This window comes from Hemitrygon akajei, chromosome 11 (assembly GCF_048418815.1).
Source record: "Hemitrygon akajei chromosome 11, sHemAka1.3, whole genome shotgun sequence".
NCBI lineage: Eukaryota > Metazoa > Chordata > Chondrichthyes > Myliobatiformes > Dasyatidae > Hemitrygon > Hemitrygon akajei.
The window spans coordinates 37,897,487-37,918,250 of record NC_133134.1 but is presented as its reverse complement, the minus strand read 5'-3'; the positions used below and the strand labels follow the sequence as shown (position 1 = coordinate 37,918,250).

General features: G+C 40.0%; 1 protein-coding gene across 2 annotated transcripts in view; it reads right to left on the bottom strand.

Moving 5' to 3' along the window:
- The window catches only part of sdk1a (sidekick cell adhesion molecule 1a), a 769,571-nt gene that overhangs the window by 386,164 nt on the left and 362,643 nt on the right, over window positions 1–20,764 (bottom strand). For both annotated transcript variants that reach the window (XM_073060649.1, XM_073060650.1), the window contains exon 5: window positions 17,930–18,063. In XM_073060649.1, coding sequence (XP_072916750.1) covers window positions 17,930–18,063 — 134 coding nt within the window. The remainder of the gene's footprint in view (window positions 1–17,929; window positions 18,064–20,764) is intronic.

Sequence of the window (20,764 nt, the reverse complement as noted above, 5' to 3'; positions counted from 1 at the left end):
TCTGGACCTGGGGATTTGTCAGCCTTCAGTCCCATCAGTTTACTCATCACCATTTCCTTCCTAATGTCAATCTGTTTCATTTCCTCTGTTACCCTATGTCCTTGGCCCATCCATACATCTGGGAGATTGCTTGTGTCTTCCTTAGTGAAGACAGATCTAAAGTACTTGTTAAATTCTTCTGCCATTTCTCTGTTTCCCATAACAATTTCACCCAATTCATTCTTCAAGGGCCCAACATTGTTCTTAACTATCTTCTTTCTCTTTACATACCTAAAAAAGCTTTTGCTATCCTCCTTTATATTCCTGGCTAGCTTGCGTTCGTACCTCGTTTTTTCTCCCCGTATTGCCTTTTTAGTTAAGTTCTGATGTTCCTTAAAAACTTCCCAATCATCTGTCCTCCCACTCACCTTAGCTCTGTCATACTTCCTTTTTTTTAATGCTATGCAATCTCTGACTTCCTTTGTCATCCACTGTGGCCCCTTTCCTCCCTTTGAATCCTTCCTTCTTCCTTTTCAGTCTTATAGTTTTTTTATATTCTGTGTTTTTCGCCCAAACTTTCTTCTTTTTTTTTTGTGCAGGGGAAGGGGATTTTAGGGTCAATGCTCCTGTTCCGTTTATAGTTCTTTTTTTTGTGCGGGGGAGGGGGATTTGAGGGTAGATGATCGTGATGCCATTCTTTTCTTTCTTGGTTTCATGGCTATCTGGAGAAGAAGTTGTTCAGAGTTATGTATAGTTTGATAATAAAAGAACCTTTGAATGCTTTCACCTGAAGCCAGATTCTCTTAGTTCATGACACCCCTCCCTTCCTGTGCAACTTCTGATAAAGGGGCAGTGACCTGAAATATTAACTCAGTTTCTGGTCTGGGAGTTGCTGCCAGGTTGAGTCAGTTGTGAAGAAGGCGACTGCAATGTTGGCATTCATTTCCAGAGGTATAGAATATAAGAGCAGGGATGTGATGTTGAGGCTCTATAAGACACTTGTGAGACCACACTTGGAGTATTGTGTGCAGTTTTGGGCTCCATATTTTAGAAAGGATATACTGACAGTGGAGAGGCTTCAGAGAAGAATCACAAGAAAGATTCCAGGAACGAAAGGGTTACCGTATGAGGAACGTCTGGCAGCTCTTGAGTTGTATTCCCTGGAGTTCGGAAGAATGGGGCGGGGGGGGGGGGGGGGGGGGAGATCTCATAGAAACATTTCGAATGTTAAAAGGCCTGATCAGATTAGATATGGTAAAGTTACTTCCCATGGTATGAGATTCTGGGACAAGAGGGCATGACTTCAGGATTGAAGACATTCCATTTAGAACTGAGATGCGGAGAAATTACTTTAGTCAGAGGGTGGTAAATCTGTGGAATTTGTTGCCACGAGCAGCTGTGGAGGCCAAGTCAATGGGTGTACTTAAGGCAGAGATAGATAGGTTCCTGATTAGCCAGGGCATCAAAGGGTATGGGAAGAAGGCAGGGGAGTGGGAATGACTGGAAGAATTGGATCAGCCCATGATTGAATGGCAGAGCAGACTTGATGAGCCAAATGGCCTACTTCTGCTCCTATACCCAATGGTCTTATGGTCTAACCCACTGAGTATTTCCTGTATCTGTGGTTGTCTTTTGATTTTTTTCACACAAAGAGATGAACAGAGTTAAACTATCATTTGAAATAAAAGGGTGAAATCATGGAAATCTAAAACGGAGAAATTATTGAAACCACTCAGTGGGTCAAGCAAAGTCCATATGAGCAAAACAGGACAATGATTTAGGTTATGGAGTTTGTACATTTTCTCCAAGACCGCACAAGCTTCCCACGGGTGCTCCGGTTTCCTCCCACAGTCCAAAAACGTACCAGTTGGCAAGTGAATTGGTCATTGTAAATTGTGCTGAACAGGCTGGGGTTCAATTGGCCATTTCTGGGTAGCATGGTCTGAAGGGATGAATAATTTTTTTTAAACTAACTAAATAAATTTGTTAAGGAAACAATTAATTCAAAAAATGGTAATCGGACTACGAAGAGGAAAAATGTACTAAGGTTAGGGGCCTGAATAGCACGGAAACAAACACTGTTCTGCATCTTCAATGAATGAAAGGCATTGTTCAGATCCATGCAAGTTTTTATAGCTACATCTCTGAACGGTTTGGGAACATGTTCAGATTCAGCTGAAAGAGAGTATGGGTGGAGGGGGAGGGAGAGTACGGGTGGAGGGAGGAGGGAGAGTACGGGTGGAGGGGGGAGGGAGGAACTGGAAGTCCTCAGCCCATTCTGCCAATGGATGGAGGTGCATTGGGTTAGATTTCCACGGTGAAGATAAGCTGACTGGAAACACGAATTTAAAAACTATCAGAACAGTGGAGAGCAGTAGAGTTGTCAGAAGAGGTGAGTGAAGAGAAAGAATGGAGTCAAGGTAGGGAGATCAGTTCTGTGGGACAGAGTAGGCTGAAACAGTAGGCCTACCAGCACCTTGGGGAGGAGGTTAATGTGCACTGTGCAAGGTTGGGGCACTAATGTAGATGGAGGTCATAATTATTTGACCTACTAGACAAATCAATCACTGTTATATAAAGTTGCCACATAACCAGAACACAGTAAGGCTTCAGAGACATCAATAGTGCTCTCAGATTCATCTTACAGTAAGAACAAAACAGAATGCAGACTTCAAATTAAATGTAATGGCTTCAAGTGGAAGTTATTCTATGTCACATAAGTACGCCCTTGGAATGTCTTGGTTTGAATTCAGAAAGCCACTTGAAATACATGGGCTAGTTACAATTTTGCTTGAGTTAAACAGAAAATCAGTACAGCGGTGTGATTAAAGGATAAGAACTGGAGAGATTTTAAACCTCAGTTTTTTCTTAAGAGTAGTGTTGGAACACTGCAAATCTTGAAAAGCATTAAACGTTGAAGAAATGTTTTAGTGGTGAAAAGGCAGCTGTATCTCTGGGGCTGTGAGAAGCACGTAGAGTGACTGTGGCGATGAAAGAGTGAATTGGAATTCCTTTGGAATGCTGAAAGGGGAGAAGATAACAATATTTCCCAGGTGTGTACAGTGTCTTGGGAAAGTATTTAGCCCATTTTCACATTTTACCGTTTCATTTTCTAAATTTAAATATATTGAAGGAGGGTTTTTGAGCTAATCTACAAACCATTGTGCATCATGTCAAATCAAAATAAGAATTACAAAACCTTTCATCAATTTACTAAAAGTTAAAAACTAACATTGTGAGGCTGAGAAGGTACTCAATCCCTTTGTAATTACTATGCTAACTTTCCTCAGTAGCAATATATTACCTGAACAACTCACCCAACGCGTTGATGTAGAAAATTGGATGATCATGTATTTTCAATTACTTTATAAGAACGCAGTAAATGCCCCTTCTCTCTGTAAGGTCCAGCAGTCTGGTAGATTTTGAACAGACCAAACCAAAATAAGGATACGAGTACATTTGAGATAAGTCAGCGATGCACAAATCTGGGGAAGGCCACAAAATCATTTCAAAGGCACTGAACACATGTCAGAGCTCAGTGCAGCCCATTGTGAAAAGGAGGAAAAATATAAAACCACAGCTACACTACCTAGGTCAGGCCGCCCCTCTAAACTTAACTTCTGGAGCAGAATGGCACTTGTAAGAGAAGCTTCTGTTCATCAACAGTCCCTCTGACTGAGCTGCGGAAGTCGGTGGCTGCAACTGGAGATGGAGTCACTGGGTCCACCATCTCTAACGCTTTGCCCATAAAGACTTCTGCAAAGCGACATTTAGAAGATACTGTAAAAATGTAGAAGAAAGTCTCGTGGTCAGATGAGAGTAAAGTGGAACGTTTTGGCCTCAGCACAAAGTGGTACGAGTGGCATAAGTCTAATACTACGCATCAGCCAGCTAACACCACCCCTACTGTATAGTGCAGGTAGCATCATGCTTTGGGAATGCTTTTCAGCAGCAGGGACTGGAAATCTGGTCAGGATTGATGGGGCGATACACACTGCTAAATACAGGAAGCTCCTGGATAACCAGCTGCAAGCTTCTGCCGTATAGTATAAACTGGGCAGGAAGTTTGTATTTCAGCAAAACATCAACCCAAAACACACTATCAGAGCAACCTTGAAGTCGCTTCAAATGAAGAAAATTGAAGTTCTTGAGTGGCCCAGTCATAGTCCTGACCTTAACTTGATCGAACATCTCTGGCAAGACCTCAAGATTAACGTCCACCACAGGTCCTCAACTAGCCTGGTATAGCTTGACCAATTTTGCAAGGAGGAATAAGCAAAGAGACTCGTTGAACAAGACTACTGACTGTAATAGCTGTGAAAGATGGTTTAATTCAGTGCTGAGCAAAGGCGGCTAAACACTTTGAACTGCTGACATTTCAGTTTTTGAATTTTTAGTCTTTCATGCTTTGCAAGTTTCTCAGATACTTGGGCTCCACTGTGAAAAAGCAGCATGTGATTCACAAATGAAAATTCTCAGCTAAATTGATCGAAGTCTCCGACTGCAATACTCATTTATGTGAACAATGGCTTGGGGGGGTGGGCTGTATAGTTTTTCAAGACTATAGTGGCAAAAATCGAAAGGGATGATGTACTGAGTGTGGTGGTGCACAAGGTTAGGAAGGGATTTTTTTTACCAACCGCAGAACTGACAAGATTCTCACTCCTGCATTTCTTTTCCCGTTCCCCAATCCTCCCACAAAGAATGAGGACAGGGTTCCTCTGGCTCTCACTTTCCAACCCCATGTGCCAACACATTGAATGGATCATCCCTGGTAATTTAAACCACTGTCAAGGAAATACACACCTGACAAATACTGCCTTCCTCTCCCCTTTCAACATCCAAAAGGGAATATTACATCACTCCTTCATCTCCACTAACACTCACTCTCCTTCTCACAGCCTGCCCATGCAGTCCCAGACACACAACATCTGCTCTTTCACCATTTCCCTTCACACTATCCAAGGATCTAAACACTCCTAGGTGAAGACTGGCTTACTCGGCTTGAAGCTTTTATTTCTAATTTAGAGTAATGGATTGATATCCATGAAGTAGATTCTATTTTTGAGAAACAAAATATACATTGGGCAACTGCTTTGTGGAATACGGTTTAGTCCAGAAGGATGAAACCAAACTTCCAGCCACCTGTCACTTTAATTCACCCTACCACTCCCATCTCCGTATCTCTGCCCTCTTGCATTATTGCAAAGAAGCCCAGCATAAGCTTGTCGCCATGACCTCGGGACTCAACAACAAATTCATCACCTTCAGATAGCCAGCCTTTTCAATTTGTAATAAAGCGAACAAATCCTGTTCAAAAGGTCATCAATATGTAAAGTTAGTTCAGTTTTATTCTCTCCAGAGATAAGTTATTTCCAGCACTCTGGTTTACAGAGGGAAATCTTTCTCTTTGTCTTCTCCACTCCTCCCCTTCGCTGCTATTTTAAACATGCTTGTTTTCTAAACTTGCCCAGTTCAAAATAAAGGTCTTCAACCTGAAATGTTGATCTCTCTCCACAGATGCCGCTTGACTTGCAGAGTACTTCCAGCCTCTTTTGTTTTATTATCGGAGTTGAAAGATCAGGCGTTCAAATCCACTGGAGACAAGGTTCAAACATAGCATCCTTTCTTTTTTTTTGTCCATACAGAATTAAATCTTGCTGATTTTAGCAAAACAGGAAGTTGAAACCTATTGACACACTCCAGACTAGAGTGCTGGAAAGATTGAAATATCTACTGAAGTGTGAAAACTGAGAAATTTTGACGATTGCAGAACTGGAGAAAGTAAGTGCTATGAGATGGCGTCTAATATAGTGACTGTATTGCAAAATGCATTTCATTATTCATCAAGAAATTTAAAATCTCTAAAATTTGTGAAAGGCAGTAGGTTAATCAAAGTTTCTCATATTCAATCAAAATAGCAGGAGGTATACTGCCATTTCAACAATGCATCAGCCATAGTAAACCTCACATGGGTCAACATCGAGTCAGAATCAGGTTTAACATCACTAGTATATGTCGTGAAATTTGTTAATGTTGCAGCAGCAGTACAATGAAATACATGATAAAAAATATAGAGAAAAACAGAGTTACATTAAGTACATACATATATAGTTAAATTTCAGATTCAGATTCAGATTCGGTTTATTGTCATTTAGAAACCACAAATGCAATGCAGTTAAAAAATGATAAATAGTGCAAAACAACAGAAATTTTAAATAGTGAGGTTGTGTTCTTGGGTTCAATGTCCACTTAGAAACCGGAAGGTAGAGGGGAAGAAGCTGTTCCCGTATCGCTGAGTGCGTGCCTTCAGGCTCCTGTACGTCGTTCTTGGTGGTAACAATGAGAAGAAGGCATGTCCTGGGTGGTAAGGGTTCTTGGTGATGGAAATCACTTTTCTGAGGCCACACTCCTTAAATATGTCTTAGATACTATGAAGGCTAGTATCCAATGACGGATCTGTGTAATTTTACAATTCTCTGCAGCTTGCTATGATACTGTACCGTAGCCCCCCCCCCCCCATACCATATGGTGATGCAGCTAGTCCGAATGCTCGCCAAGGTACATCTGGAGAAGCTTCTGAATGTTTCAGGAGATAAACCAAATCTCTTCAAACTCCTGATAAATACAGCCGCTGTCTTGCCTTCTTTATAGCCGCATCAATATGTTGGGACCAGGTAAGATCCTCAGAGATCTGAATGCCCAGGAACTTGAAATTGCTCACTCTCTCCACTTCTGATCCCTCTATGAGGATTGGCTTGTGCTCCAACGTCGTACCCTTTCTAAAATCCACAATCAGCTCTGCGTCATACTGATACTAATAGTTGTGACACCACTCAACTATTTGGACACCTCGCTCCTGTTGGCCCTCTTGTCAGCATATGAGATTCTGCCAACAAAGGCTGTATCATCAGCAAATTTATAGATGGTATTTGAGCTAAGCTTAGCCACACAGTCATGGGTATAGAGACTTCAATGGCTTTAGCTGTTGTCACCGTGTGATGTACTCTAGTTTAAAATTTGGTATGCTTGACATCAATTAAATACAATGTACAGCAATGCACAAAATGTTCACTTTGTGCAAGGACCAAGGATCTATCTCTAACACACTGGATTACTGATTAATTTGCACTCGTTCAAATTCAAACAATGTTCTTCAAATCATTAAGAATTTGCACAGCAAAGTAGCTATCAGTTTACTCATCAGATCTGTGATAATTAGCACCAGATCTCCTGAGAGTTCCCCTTTGATCCCTATTCCTTTGCACGCATTATTAAAAAAATATAAAATATTCATGTTACAATATGTTCCCAGACATAATTTTCCATTTTAGCATCTGCTAATTTTATTGAATATTGAATATTGAAACTTCCTTTATTCCCCTTGCAGCAATTTTCTGCTGAGTATGACTGCAATTAGCAGCAGTCAAAACGAGAGCTTTATTCCAGAGATTCAATATTAAGTTCTCTCTGAAACCCACTCAGAATAGCCAAAAATAAACTTTACACATCGATCACCACTAATTCTTTTTATTTATTATAACCAGGCATTTTGGAAGGCAATACTTAATCGCAATAATGTAAGGACTCATAAAATATTACAACTAATCTCTGATTGAAGAATACCAAATTCACAACTTCTGGGTTGAGTTAAGAAATGTAAAATCAATGAGTCAACAGGATGAATAATGTAGAAACATTCAGAGCTACATATGCTCACAATTCAATTCATTAAAATACAACAGAACTCCATCAACCACATTAAGAAGAGAACATTTCTTATCTCTCCCTTGAAATACATTGATATCATTGTTTGGCATTATTTGCTCCATTTTTCACTATGGTAAGTTTCATGGTAATTATTCAGTTCTCTCAAAGATAAGAAGGAAATAAATCATAAATGAAGTGCAAAGCCTTTCATGTACAAACAGGGTGACATACAGCAGTTTGGTGAATACTGTTGGGGCTTCAATACACTTTAATACATTGAGCGCAAGATGAAAAGGGGAGGAACAAAACCAAATCTATTGCATCGTCAGAAGCTACTCAGTTGTGGTGCCCATTGGTCTAGTTGAAATACTGAGCAGACTTTGTGTCTAGCAAGATATCAGAGTGTTTGATTTCTTTAAAGTATCAATTATTGTATGACATAAACAAATATAGCTAGTCTGTAAATTATTCTAGCATGCTTTTGGTTTAGTATGTAATGGATTAAAGTTGTGATTTTTGCAAAGCTATCCACACAAGCCAAACAGCTCGGCCAAAATAGAAATGAGATTTATGATCGCACTGATACAGTCTGCAAACCCATTTAAGCACTACACTTTACTTCAAAGAACCATGTGATTCAGAAAGTGGATCATATATTTAATGCAAATATATATGCCAGCCCTAATGAATGACAGTTGTGCATGAAGTGTGCATGGTGGTTTTAATGAGGGCAATTAATTCGAACAAATTGACTAAATTTCTCAAAACAACCAGATTGTGGTTAAATATTCATTCAGTTTGCTGGTGTTGGAAGCCAAATTCGCAACCTGTTAACAGATAGATTCATGCCCAGGATTGCTCATATGTTGTGCACCTGATGTCAACCGACGTCTAGCAATTTGTCTTGCCGAGATGAGAAGGAAACATAATAAAGTGAAATATTAGCCCAGGATATCCATCCACTGGACATCAAGTAAATGAATTACATTAGCACAGCATTACAGGTTTAATGCCAGAAGCGCTCACTTTCTGCAGGGGTTCAAGTTGCAAGCTCGTACAGCAGAAATTCACGGCAAACCGTCAAAAGGGAATGGAGTGAGCCTCTCGCAAGCACTGATATTGACTGAAATTGAGTGAGGTGAATCTGAGAACTGCTAGGCCTCACCATAATATCTTTGAGGTCAAAAAGGAAATATCACCAATTATCTTTATTTTCCCTGAAATGATCCAAGGTTTGCAATTAATGCTTTTTACCTCTCTCAGGAGGGATTACATGACTGCTGGTCGATGGGGAGCATTATGGGGTCATGATATTTGATTGCAATATGACTACATGGGACAGGCTTAATGTATTAACTATCCCTACACTATCCATCATTTCCATTTGTTCATCTAATTTGTCCGTAATTCAAATCAGTTTAATGAGCAGTGTTTTGGGGCTTAAAAACGCATCAACACATTGAGCCCAAGATGAAAGGGAGAGTTAAATAATTAATCTAATCGCATCTTTACAAACTATTCAAGTGTGTGCCCATTAATAAAACTGTCAGAGCAGCAGATACTTCAATTCCTTGGGAAAAAACAAATTTTGGAGACAGATAACAAAGTGCAACAAACTAAAACCGAGACCCAGCCAAAAACCATGGAGGGAAATTAAAATTATTAAACGCAATATTAAGTCCCAAAAGCTGTGAGGTCTCCATGTAAAAGATGAGGTGTTGTTTCTCAAGCAGGTGCTTTATATTGCTGGATCAATGCAAGATAGGGAGGATAGAGCCTGGCGTGGAGACAGAATTAAAGTTATGTGACAGGAAGCTCGAAGCTTCCCTCAGGGACTGAATAATAAGTGCTGTGAAAAGCAGCTTCCCAAACGTGTGCCTGCTTTCTCCACATTGTGAGCATGCAGTATAACACATGAACCGGAAGATGGTCAAATGAACAACTACATGAGCACACAGGTATAGACTTGATGGGTTATTGAGTTCTTTGTGATGGAAGGAGAATCAACATTGGCAGGAGTTGCATTTTCCAAGGTTGCACGGCCAAGTGCAATGAGAAGGGGAGTGGCTAAAACACCTCCTCTACTGCCTGCAATTCCCCCTCATTCAGCTCTCCTTCCAGCCAGGTATTAGTATTTCCCTTGTTCTTGCTTTCCACCATATAAATCTTCCACAATGTCAATTACCTGCAAAAGGATTCCATCATCAGCCACTTCAACTCAATTACCCACTCCCCCCACCTTCCCTTTCAGCATTCCAAAAGCATCCTGCCTGCTCCATTTTCCCATCTCCGTCCACTACTGCACTCTGACAGTTTTAAAAGTAGTTTTACCACAATAACTTTGATCTGCACCTCATCACAGATATTAGAACCTATTCTCTCCACTCCTCCTCTTCATCTCTGAAACCTGTTTGTTTCCTCCCTTTTCCTATTCTGATAAAGGATCACTGACCCGGAATATTGAATATTGCTCACTCCACTGATGGTCCCGAGCTGCTGAATGCTTCTAGCATTTTTGTTCGGAATTTCTTTTATTTGAACAAAGTTAATAATCCCTGACAGAGAAGAGAGATTGCCAAGGTTCCCCCACTATCAGAAAAATCTCTCATACTTTAAACACTATGTTTAATAAAGGGGTCAAATGTTGGGCTGTAAATTAAGATTAATTTAATGGAACCTCAAAATTATAGAACATGAAGAAGCTTATCCAAGTACCCAATCATAAACCCCCAAACAAATTTTCTGTTCTTCAGGCCTCAATCTATGAAGACAACCCACCTACAGCACCCCACCTCCATCCCCTGGCAACCTGAACTAAAGTCCCAAATATGAGGGGTGATCGATAAGTTCGTGGCCTAATGTAGAAAGAGTCAATTTTAGAAAACCTAGTACATTTATTTTTCAACATAGTCCCCTAGTCCAGTGGTCGCGGAGCATATGGATCTTGGACCTCCAGAAAGTGTCCACAGCAGGGGTGATTGATAAGTTCGTGGCCTAAGGTAGAAGGAGATGAGTTATACAGCTCTTGTTACACGCACATGCAGTTCATCTCTTTGAGTGATTAGGCAGAAAGTTTGAAGATAATAACTCATCAGTGGTGATTTGTAAGTTCGTGGCCTAAGATAGAAGGAGATGTTATTAACTTCAAACTTTCTGCATAATCACTCAAAGAGTTGAACTGCATGTGCATGTAATGAGAGCTATAACTCATCTCTTTCTACGTTAGGCCACAAACTTATCACTCACCCCTGCTGTGGACACTTTCTGGAGGTCCAAGATCCGTATGCTCCACAACCGCTGGGTTAGGTGTGTAAATGTAGGAGGGGACTATGTTGAAAAATAAATATGTTAAGTTTTCTGAAATTGACTCTTTCTACCTTAGGCCACAAAGTTATCAATCACCCCTCATATGAAATAGCTAAGTTAAAATAAGTAACACAGAAACAAAAAAAAATTGTGTTCATGGGTTTAACCTCTATTTAGAAGTCATTTGGAAGAGGGAAAGAAGCTGTTCCTGAATCACTGAGTGTGTGCCTTCAGACTACTGTACCTCCTTCCTGACGGTACCAGTGAGAAGAGGGCATGTCCTGGATGGTGGGGCTTCTTTGTAAACCAACTACCCCAACCTCAGCCCTATCACTCTGGGTCCCATCCCCCTGCCAAATTAGCTTAAACCATCCTAAACAGCTCCAGCAAACATAGTACTTGTTATTCGTAGAGCCTCATTCTGTGCAAATTGGCTGATATAACATAGTTTACAAAATAGGTAATTCACTGGAAATGCTAAGCATTGTCTTGAAGATGAGGAGCTTCGTAAATTTAGGCTCTGACAACTCCAACTATGATCTGTAACCAAATATTTTGATGTTCTAACCACAGGTTTCGCAATCACTAAATTAATGGCTGTAAATCAGTTAGTGTAGACTCAAGTAATGAGACATAGGAAATATGAATGGGGCAGATCATTTGTCCTCTCTACTTTTCTGTAAGATCATAGATAACCTTTCATCAAAGCATCACTTCCCTGCACCAGTCTCTGAATTCCCTTCACATAAAAAAATCTATCTCTGCCTTGAACATACTCAATAAATAAGATCCATAGACTTTTGAGAGGAAGACTACTGAAGAAACATTGTCCGCTGAGAGAAGCAGTATCTTCTGATCTTTATACTGAATCCCTTATTCTAGACAAGGCAGCCTAGGAGAACAACTCCTCTTTTATGCATGATAAGTGTTACGTATGTTTCAGAGCCATCCCCTCTCATCCTTCTAAATTTAAGAGGGCATAAGACCAATGTACTTAATCCATTATCCTAGGAATTAGTTAGGTGAACTTTTGATACATCTCCTTTATATCCTTCCTAGGTTAGGAAATGAGATGTGTCCAGTATTTTCTAGATGTAGTTCCACTAGGGCTCAATCCAAAGTAAGCAAGGCTTCACTTCTCTATTACCGAAGTGCTGACGAGGAGCTTCCAATCCCTGTCCCTCTCTTCCCCAACTACTTGAACCCAATCTGGCCCTAAGCAAGATACGTACGGTGCCTATTCAATTGTTCGCATGGCTTTGGGTTGCTTGGGGACGTGGGAGTGACTAAAGAAATGTTTTCCCAGAAATCTGGTAAGAACAGTATCGAGGGTGAAATATAGCAGCTGAAGGAAGCAACTGCAGATAAATTTAAGGATTTTGATATATTTGCCTCTTCTTATAAAAGTTACATAGATATGATCCCAATATTTAAAACGCATGATTACCTGCTGATGAATTAACTTGTCTTTATACATCAAATTCTTTCCTTTAATCACTGCTGGCAGGAATTCTTTATAATGCAAACAAACTATAAGCTCTTAGAAACTTAAACAAGTTTGTGTCTCAAGTCTTTATATGGCATGTCATGCATATTTTTTAAATGAAATTAATTAGAAACTGCAAATAAATACACCACAAGCTATTTTCAATCAACAAATTATAATGATCACAGATAAAAGTTTAAAATGTTAGCTGAGGCTACAATAAATATTAGAACACGATTACTCAGAAATTCAATTGCATGACACTTTCTTTTCAAGGTTATGTAACTAAAGATTGTACCACATTTAACTCCACAGATTCAAACTGCTGCTCCTGGGTGAGACACCAAAAGAGCCCCAACTAATTACACACAGGATGGTATCATTTCTTGTAAAATGCTATTTTTGGAGAACCTAGAACACAATGCCTTACCTTGGTACCTCTATAGCCAAGTATCACCAGGAAAATTTGGTCTTCCCAATGCATTGCCAGACTGAGAGGTCTATCAAATAAGTTGAATTCTTAATTTTCAACTTCTTCCCCCACCAGATCAACAACTCACATCATCCAGTAACCATATATCTCTCTGACACTCTTTGAAGGCTCATACCCTAATTTGCTCCACATTGGTGGCAATATTTCTCTTCCACCATAACCATAGTTTGAAGTAGATCATTATCAAAGTACACGTATGTCACATTTTCTTGCTGGCATACTCAATACATCCATTATAGATTAATAACCACAATAGAATGAATGAAAGACTGCACCAACTTCGTTGTTCAACCAGTATGCAAAACACAAAAATAAAGAAATAATCATTCATAAATAAATAAACAAACAAACAAACAAACAAACAAATAAATAAGCAGGCAAGCAATAAATATCAAGAACGTGAGATGAAGAGTCCTTGAAAGTGAGACCATAGCTTATGGGAATATTTCAATGTTGGGGCAAGTGAAGTTGACTGAAGTTATCCCCCTCTAGTCAAGAGTGTGATGGTTGAGGAAAAATAACTGTTCAGGAAGCTGGTAGTGTGAGTCCTGAGGCTCCTGTGCCTTCTTCCTGATGACAACAGCAAGAAGAAAGCATATGCTGGGTGGTGGGAGACTCAATGTATGCTGCTTTCCTGTGACAGCCTTTCATGTAGATGTGTTCAGTGATGGGAAGGGCTTTACCCGTGATGGACTTGGCCATATCCATTTTTGTAGGATTTTCCACTCAAGGGCATTGGTGTTTCCATACCAGGCTGTGATGCAGCCAGTCAATATATTTTCCACTGCACATCTATAAAAGTTTAAGTTTTACATGTCATGCTGAATCTCCACAAACCCCTAAGGAAGTAGAGGCGCTGCTGTGCTTTCTTCATAATTGCATTTATGTGCTGGGCCCAGGACAAGTCCTCGGAGGAACTTGAAGTTGCTAATCCTCTCCATCTCTGGTCCTCCAATGAGGACTGGGTCATGGACCTCTGATTTCCTCCTCCTGAAGTCAATAATCAGTTCCTTGGTCTCCAGGACGGCATTGTGGCACCACTCAGCCACATTTTCAATATGCTGATTCGTCACCACCTTTGCTTTGGCCTATGACTGTGGTGTCAATAAGTATGGGCAATAGAGCTGTGCTTAGCCAGATAGTCATAAGTATAAAGAGAACAGAGCAGGGGACTAAGCATGCAGCCTGGTGGTGCAGCTGTGCTTATGGAGAATGTGGAGGAGATGTTGTTGCTGTCTACCCATCACTTCACTGGTATCCCTGTAACCACCACGGACTGATGCAGGGTCTGACCGGGATCAGAAGTCACGCTCCTGATTATGCACATTGTAGCCAGTTAGTGTTTCATTGCAGTGGTATTTAACTCCCTTCCTCTCATTCCAGTCTTGCTCAGTCACGACCAAATACACAGCAATGTTAAAACTCCCTGCTTATCTTCATCCTTGTTCCAGGAAAGAAAACGCTACTTAGTTTGACGCTGTAAAGGAGTGGTATTTATTTAGTGTTAGTTACTACTGCTGTGCCACAGTGTCTGCGTCAGCTTCAGTTTGAGCTTCAGTTTTAGTTAACGGCCCTGTTGGCCTAGCATTTATTGTTTTTCCTTTAATTCTACACAGTTCTTATTAAAAGTTAGTGAACTGTTCATCTGCTTCAGTGTCTTTCCCTCTGCACTTAGGCCATCGTCACACACCCCTCTCAATCCCTCAACCTCCAACCATTCATTAGTTTTGGAAGCCCCCCCTCTGACCATCCAGCAACCATCTCTGACCCAATGTACTCCCATCCACCTCTCCACCAGAATACAAATGGTACCACCAGTCCCCAATCCAATCTTCTCCCCATGCTGAGTTCTGATATCCCCACCCAATGCTGAACTCAGTACAAATCTATTTGGTATCATGGCTGTCAACAATCCCAAACCCAACCTTGGGGAACATCATCAAAGATAATGGTACTTAACCACAACTCTGAAAGCGATTAGGAAAGCTGTCATCTCTGTTGCTCCACCTCTTCAAAACACCCTTTTGAGCGCATTACATTAATCTTGAAAAATGTTTTAATTTTATCAATTGGAAACTTAATTCGAAAAATCTTTCAAAAAAACAATGATTAAATAGCTTTCCTGGGTGTTGTTTCTAGATGTTGGGGAATTCACCATCAGCAGAACAATCAAGAGCAAGTAAAGATTTGATGGTATTTGAATGACTTATGAAATTCTCACTCTGAAAACAGGTCTACTAAGATACAAATCAACAACAGGCAATCTTTAAAACAAAATATTCAAGGGTATGTACAACTCTGAAGAGATTTTCTGAGAAAATTGATAAAAATCAGTATGATACCAATGGAGAAGTGCTCTGAACAAGTTCAAATCTTCATTTATTATCAAAGCATGGATCCATATACAATTTGAAATTTGTGTTCTCCAGATAGCCATGAAAATAAAATCATTCAGAGAGAAACATCAAACCCACCTCCCCATGCAAAAATGAATAGTGTCTCGATCATCAACACCACCCCCAAAAAAAACTCAACCGGACCATTGACCCCCAAAAACAACCCCTTCCCCACACAAAAAAACAAACAGAACCTCCAAACACCCTCCCCTCGCACAACAAAACAGAAAAGGAACGGGCAATTACAAAAACACAGAATATAAGTCTGAAGAAGTCCATAGTCCATAAACATAGAACCGCAATACCATCCTGCACTGTCACCAGCGAGACACAGCGATAGGCTGATCACAGACTCCGTCTCTGGGAGTGATCAGTAGGCAAGCAGTTGGCACTGAGACTCTCGCTCACTTCCACATTCGCCTCGAAGTCTCAATCTGCATCAATGCTTTCAATGGCAAAATGGAGTCGCGCTTCAGCCCACTCCCCATCTCAAAGTTTCTTCGCATCGAGGCCATCTAAGTACACGCTCACTTCCTGGAATCTTCTCGGAGACAGCAAAGTACTGGATCACTCAAATGATCTCCAAACTGTAAATCGCAGGCTCTAATTCCAACAGTCGCAGAAACACATTTAAGGTGAAAAACAAACTTAAAAGAAGTAAAATGCATATTTTCGTGAGCTATCTGGAAGTTGTCGACCGAGGGAGTGTTGTAATCTGGCGCCACCTTGACCGGAGGTTTGAGGGTTAATTAAGTTAATCATCATAAAGAAGAACCATCTCTTAACTATTTCTGTTGAATAAAAATGTTTAGAATTTTGAAATCAAAGACTGGTAAAACCTGCCAATAATGCTTGATAATAAATCCAGACCCCACCATCTGTTCCAACTCTACCAGCTACTATTTTATCCATTCCTACCTCAACTTCCATGGTCATCACTGAACTTCCACCTACCATTTGTTTTCCCATTACAACCATCAGACACTCAATCATTTACCCAACCACTGCAATCCCTTCCCAATTGCATTTCATAATCCTCTCTGCCCAACATGCATCATCTATCAAACAAATTCTCTTTTCCTATCCCTGACTTCACCCCAAATCCTCCAAACTCCAAAGATAAGCAGAATTACCCTTTACGGGTTTGGTTAACACCTGATTCTGCTTTGACCCACAACCCCGCCAATGCCTGTTTCTTCTTGAATGTTTTCTGAAGAAGGTTTTCCACACTCCAAAGCCTTCCTGTCCTCAAGCTACCAATGACATAACAGAAATAATGCAATTAATTTTTCAGGGACGCTTGGGAACTCTGTTCTTTAGAGTCTCCTGAGCTCACAACAGCATTCCCACACCAAAGTACAGGCCATTAAGTATGCAGTTTTCAGTCAGCAATTAAAAAGAAAGACAGTACATTCATTGTTTGTAAGTTTATTATTCTCAAACTTTGTTGTTAACAATATAAACATGCAGATGAATGCACTTAATGTACAGTGTACCCTTAAAGCACTGTGCCAAAAGTAATTACCTCAGATCTTCAGCGTTTTCAGCAGCCTTCACCTAGTGGGTTTTCCAAAGTCCAGAAATGTGTAGGTAAATGTTGAAATGAATACAGGCATCTTCAGGATAATATATCTTTGACCCAATGTTTTTCTATTACAGCATCAAACACTTACCTTTCAATCTGCCTCCTTTAAAACCTAGGTTAGGTTCAATGACTATTTCGTACTGGAACCTCTGTCATTACTTCTATAAGTTCATTAGTTTTTGGAACCAAGCGTAATTCAGAAAGTGTGCCCCTCGGGTGGTTATTTGTTGGGTTGCATTGCTGCAGTCCCCGCACTGGATTCTGTAGACCACATTGGTCTTGTCTGCGTTGGCTTTCCTGCAAACATTACGTCGGCCAAACTGGGAGAATCCATGAACATCAACTGCCTGTAAAGTGGCATGACCGACTCTCCCTAGTCTCTACCCGTGAAGACTGAGAAGGGCAAAAATTCGTCTGGGCATCAGTGAAAGTCACGGCGCAAGCAAACACATGGCATCCAAGGCATCAAATTAAAATCAAATTCCAGTTTATGTATCATTCAATGATGCATGAATACAGCCGAATGAAACAGTGTTCCTCTGGAGCCAAGGTGCAAAATGTACACAGCACATTCAAAATAACGAGCACAGACACAGTCACGTAAAAAAGAATTGTGTGTGTGTGTATGTGTGTTTCCAAGAAGCATGGTTCCAGACCACAATGCACAAAGTTCACCACGCAACCAATCAGCAGAAAGATCTCCTCCCAACATCACAACTGAGTTTCCGAAATGCAACCGATCAACCAGTGGATAAGTACATAAAGGCCAAACATTTGGAAGACACATCACAATCAACAGCGAACTGATGGTGTCTCGTCATATGGTGACAAACTTTTGCAAGCAAATTGCCTACGTCAGAGAACAACTCAACCCAACTGTAGGCCAAGATCTCAACAGGCTTTGTGCAGACAACCGCAGAACACCTACTCTTACTAAGTAAAAGAACAAAATATTTATTTACTTCCACACTTACTTGAAATGGTCAGGGAGATAAATGGACTCGTCTTATTTTCCCCATTCTTTTCATTGACTGCTTGTACATAGTATTTTCCTGTGTCCGCTGCGGCCGCCGAAAGCAGTACTAGATGATTGTCAAGTGTAATCGCACTGTCAAAGAAAAGCACAAAAAAAACATGAGCATGGTTAACCCAATCTTCCATGAAGTCTTTCAGAATTGTTAAACATAATTTGAATAGCTAGTAACAAATTTTGCTGGGAATTATCGGATGTTGAAAATTCCCTCAAACTCTCACAGACAGAAGAAAAATCTCTTGACTTTCAATGTTGTGCAGGAAAATGCAGCCTTATTACCCCTAACATAACACGCTTATAACCTGAACGTTTTCCAACTGCAGACAATGTTTGTCAAAACACTAGGTGAAAACTGGTTGGAAGATGGCAAGAGAGCTACCTAAACACATGAAAGACCCCAATAGTTCAGCTCCCACCCAAAAGACAGGACTTTAAACAATATCGCATTCACTCAGTATTGAATCGGACTGGTGCTCTAGATTACGCTGTAATCAGCACATTTATCTGGCAGCTAGGTCAAGTAGATTTTCACAAAAATCTAATGGAAATCAAACACAGACAACAAATATGTCAACCTCTGCTTAACTTAATTGTTTAATTATCCAGGTAAATGCTAAGAATTTGCACTTCATTCCTCAACTTAGGAAAACACATGAATACTAAGAATTCAAGACCAAAAGACAAGGAACAGAATTAGGCTGTTTGGCCCACCGAGTCTGCTCTGCCATTCCATCATGGGTGATTTGTTGCCCCTCTCAACCCCATTCTTCTGCCTTTTCCCCATAACCTTGCTACTCACACCCTACATAACCTCCGCATGTATTGGGTATATAATATGCAGCCAGTTCTTTGATTTTTAAGTATGAATTCCTATGAATGTAATCTCATCTCCTGTTACCAAATAAGAACTTGAAACCTCAAAGTTTGTTCTGAGAACTTTCAATCATCAGTGGAATCTGCCTTGATGCAACAAAGTGTAAGGATTGACAACAGGGCACACTGGCTGCAATGTCCTATACTCTTCCAGGGCTGCGATGGGCAAATGGTAAATCTCACTCTCAACTTCTGCTATACTCTGCTAAAATGCCGAACATTTATAAACTCTTCTTTTGAGAGAGCTTCTTTGTGCAATTTCTAGCGGAATAGATCATGTGTAAAAGCATGACCAGAAGATCTCCCCTGGCATTGATGCCTGTATCAGCACATGACAGCGACCATACTCTGAAAAAACTCGACCATGCTCTCATGTCAAGATCAAGGTAGAACTTATTATAGCTTTTCGTCCACCTCTCCAGAATTTCTTTACCAATTCCATGCTTCTACCCTGCAGAAGCAAGGCAAATGTCCAGATAGTAATCAGTGAAATTTGAAAAGCAGTACACCCATTATGTTTTATAGTTTCAAGTCTAGCAGAATATACACTTCACAAATTTCTGAACATCTCATGTCACAAACTTTGGCAGAGGAATTACTGATATGAGGTTTTTTTGGGGTAGGCACTCTGTTACTGTTCCATAGAAGCTTCCATCCTCTTCATCTTCACTTCCTTTTTATGTGGCAGATTTCAAAATCTTGCTTATCGTATTTCTTAGCAATTCAAAATAAGAATAGAGAATCAGAATGTATGTTTGTTGCTATTAAACATAAAGCAAACCCTAATCCTTCTATCACACCTTCATGAAGTGCAAAGTAAAGTAGTGAACCACGAGGATCAACATAAGTTAAAAATGTTTTCCCAACCAATGACTCATTCATTGGATCCCCTGAGCTATGAATCTCACAACCCATTCACAATACTCCAACATTACTTACTGTCCAAAATGGGAAACATGGCCTCAAATGGGCCTATAAATAACAAACTTAAATATTATTTATTGGATGGCATTGGATGTAACAGAAAGGCTGAATGTGATTGGCATCATCACCCTGCTAACCTTTGGTTCAAATTCCCATGACACAAAACAACCCTTACATCACTGTCATTATTTCACTCTGCGAAAAGTACGTTTTTGGTCGCATAATACTGAAAATCTCTAATATTCTCTGGAAGTCCTAAGGAACCATAAAAGTACTGCAGAATTATTCATCAAGTACTTCGATATTGTGACAATGAAGGGACAAGCTAGATAGATTGAAAGGCTTCTTTCATTCATAAACAACATGATCTAGATCTTCTAGTATTTTATATGCCTCGACTTAATACAATATTATTTTCATAGATATGTCTCAGATGGTCTTTCCTTAAAAGCTAGCGCCCTAAAGTCATTCTGACCTCTCTAGCACATTAATTCACACGCATTTGATAACATTTTAGTTTTACAACTCACTGTCATCTATATCATATGTATTTATAACAAAGCATTAAAACCACAACAAGGGTTAATCATCTGTCGGCTTGACTTCAAAATATTGACTGCAGCCAATCTATTGAAATTAAATTATTTTGGATGTCCAAGTGTAATGTGTGGTAAAGATAGATTGAGAACTGTCAAAAAAATCTTTGGCAAAGAGATGTTTTATTTGAATCAGATATTCCATTTAATCTTTTTTTTACAATGGTTTTTTACAAATCTATATAAGAAAATCAATATAAGCCCTAGGATGAAAAATCTGAAGTGAAATATAGATTAAAACTAAAAATAGGGAAACTTTCAACTCAGAAGCTAGAACACATGGGAGATGTTCAGCTAGGTACAATTAGACAACAGAAAATGATGGTTAAACCAGTTAACAAACGAAGCAAGAGAACACTAAACAAATTAGATCCTGACAACAA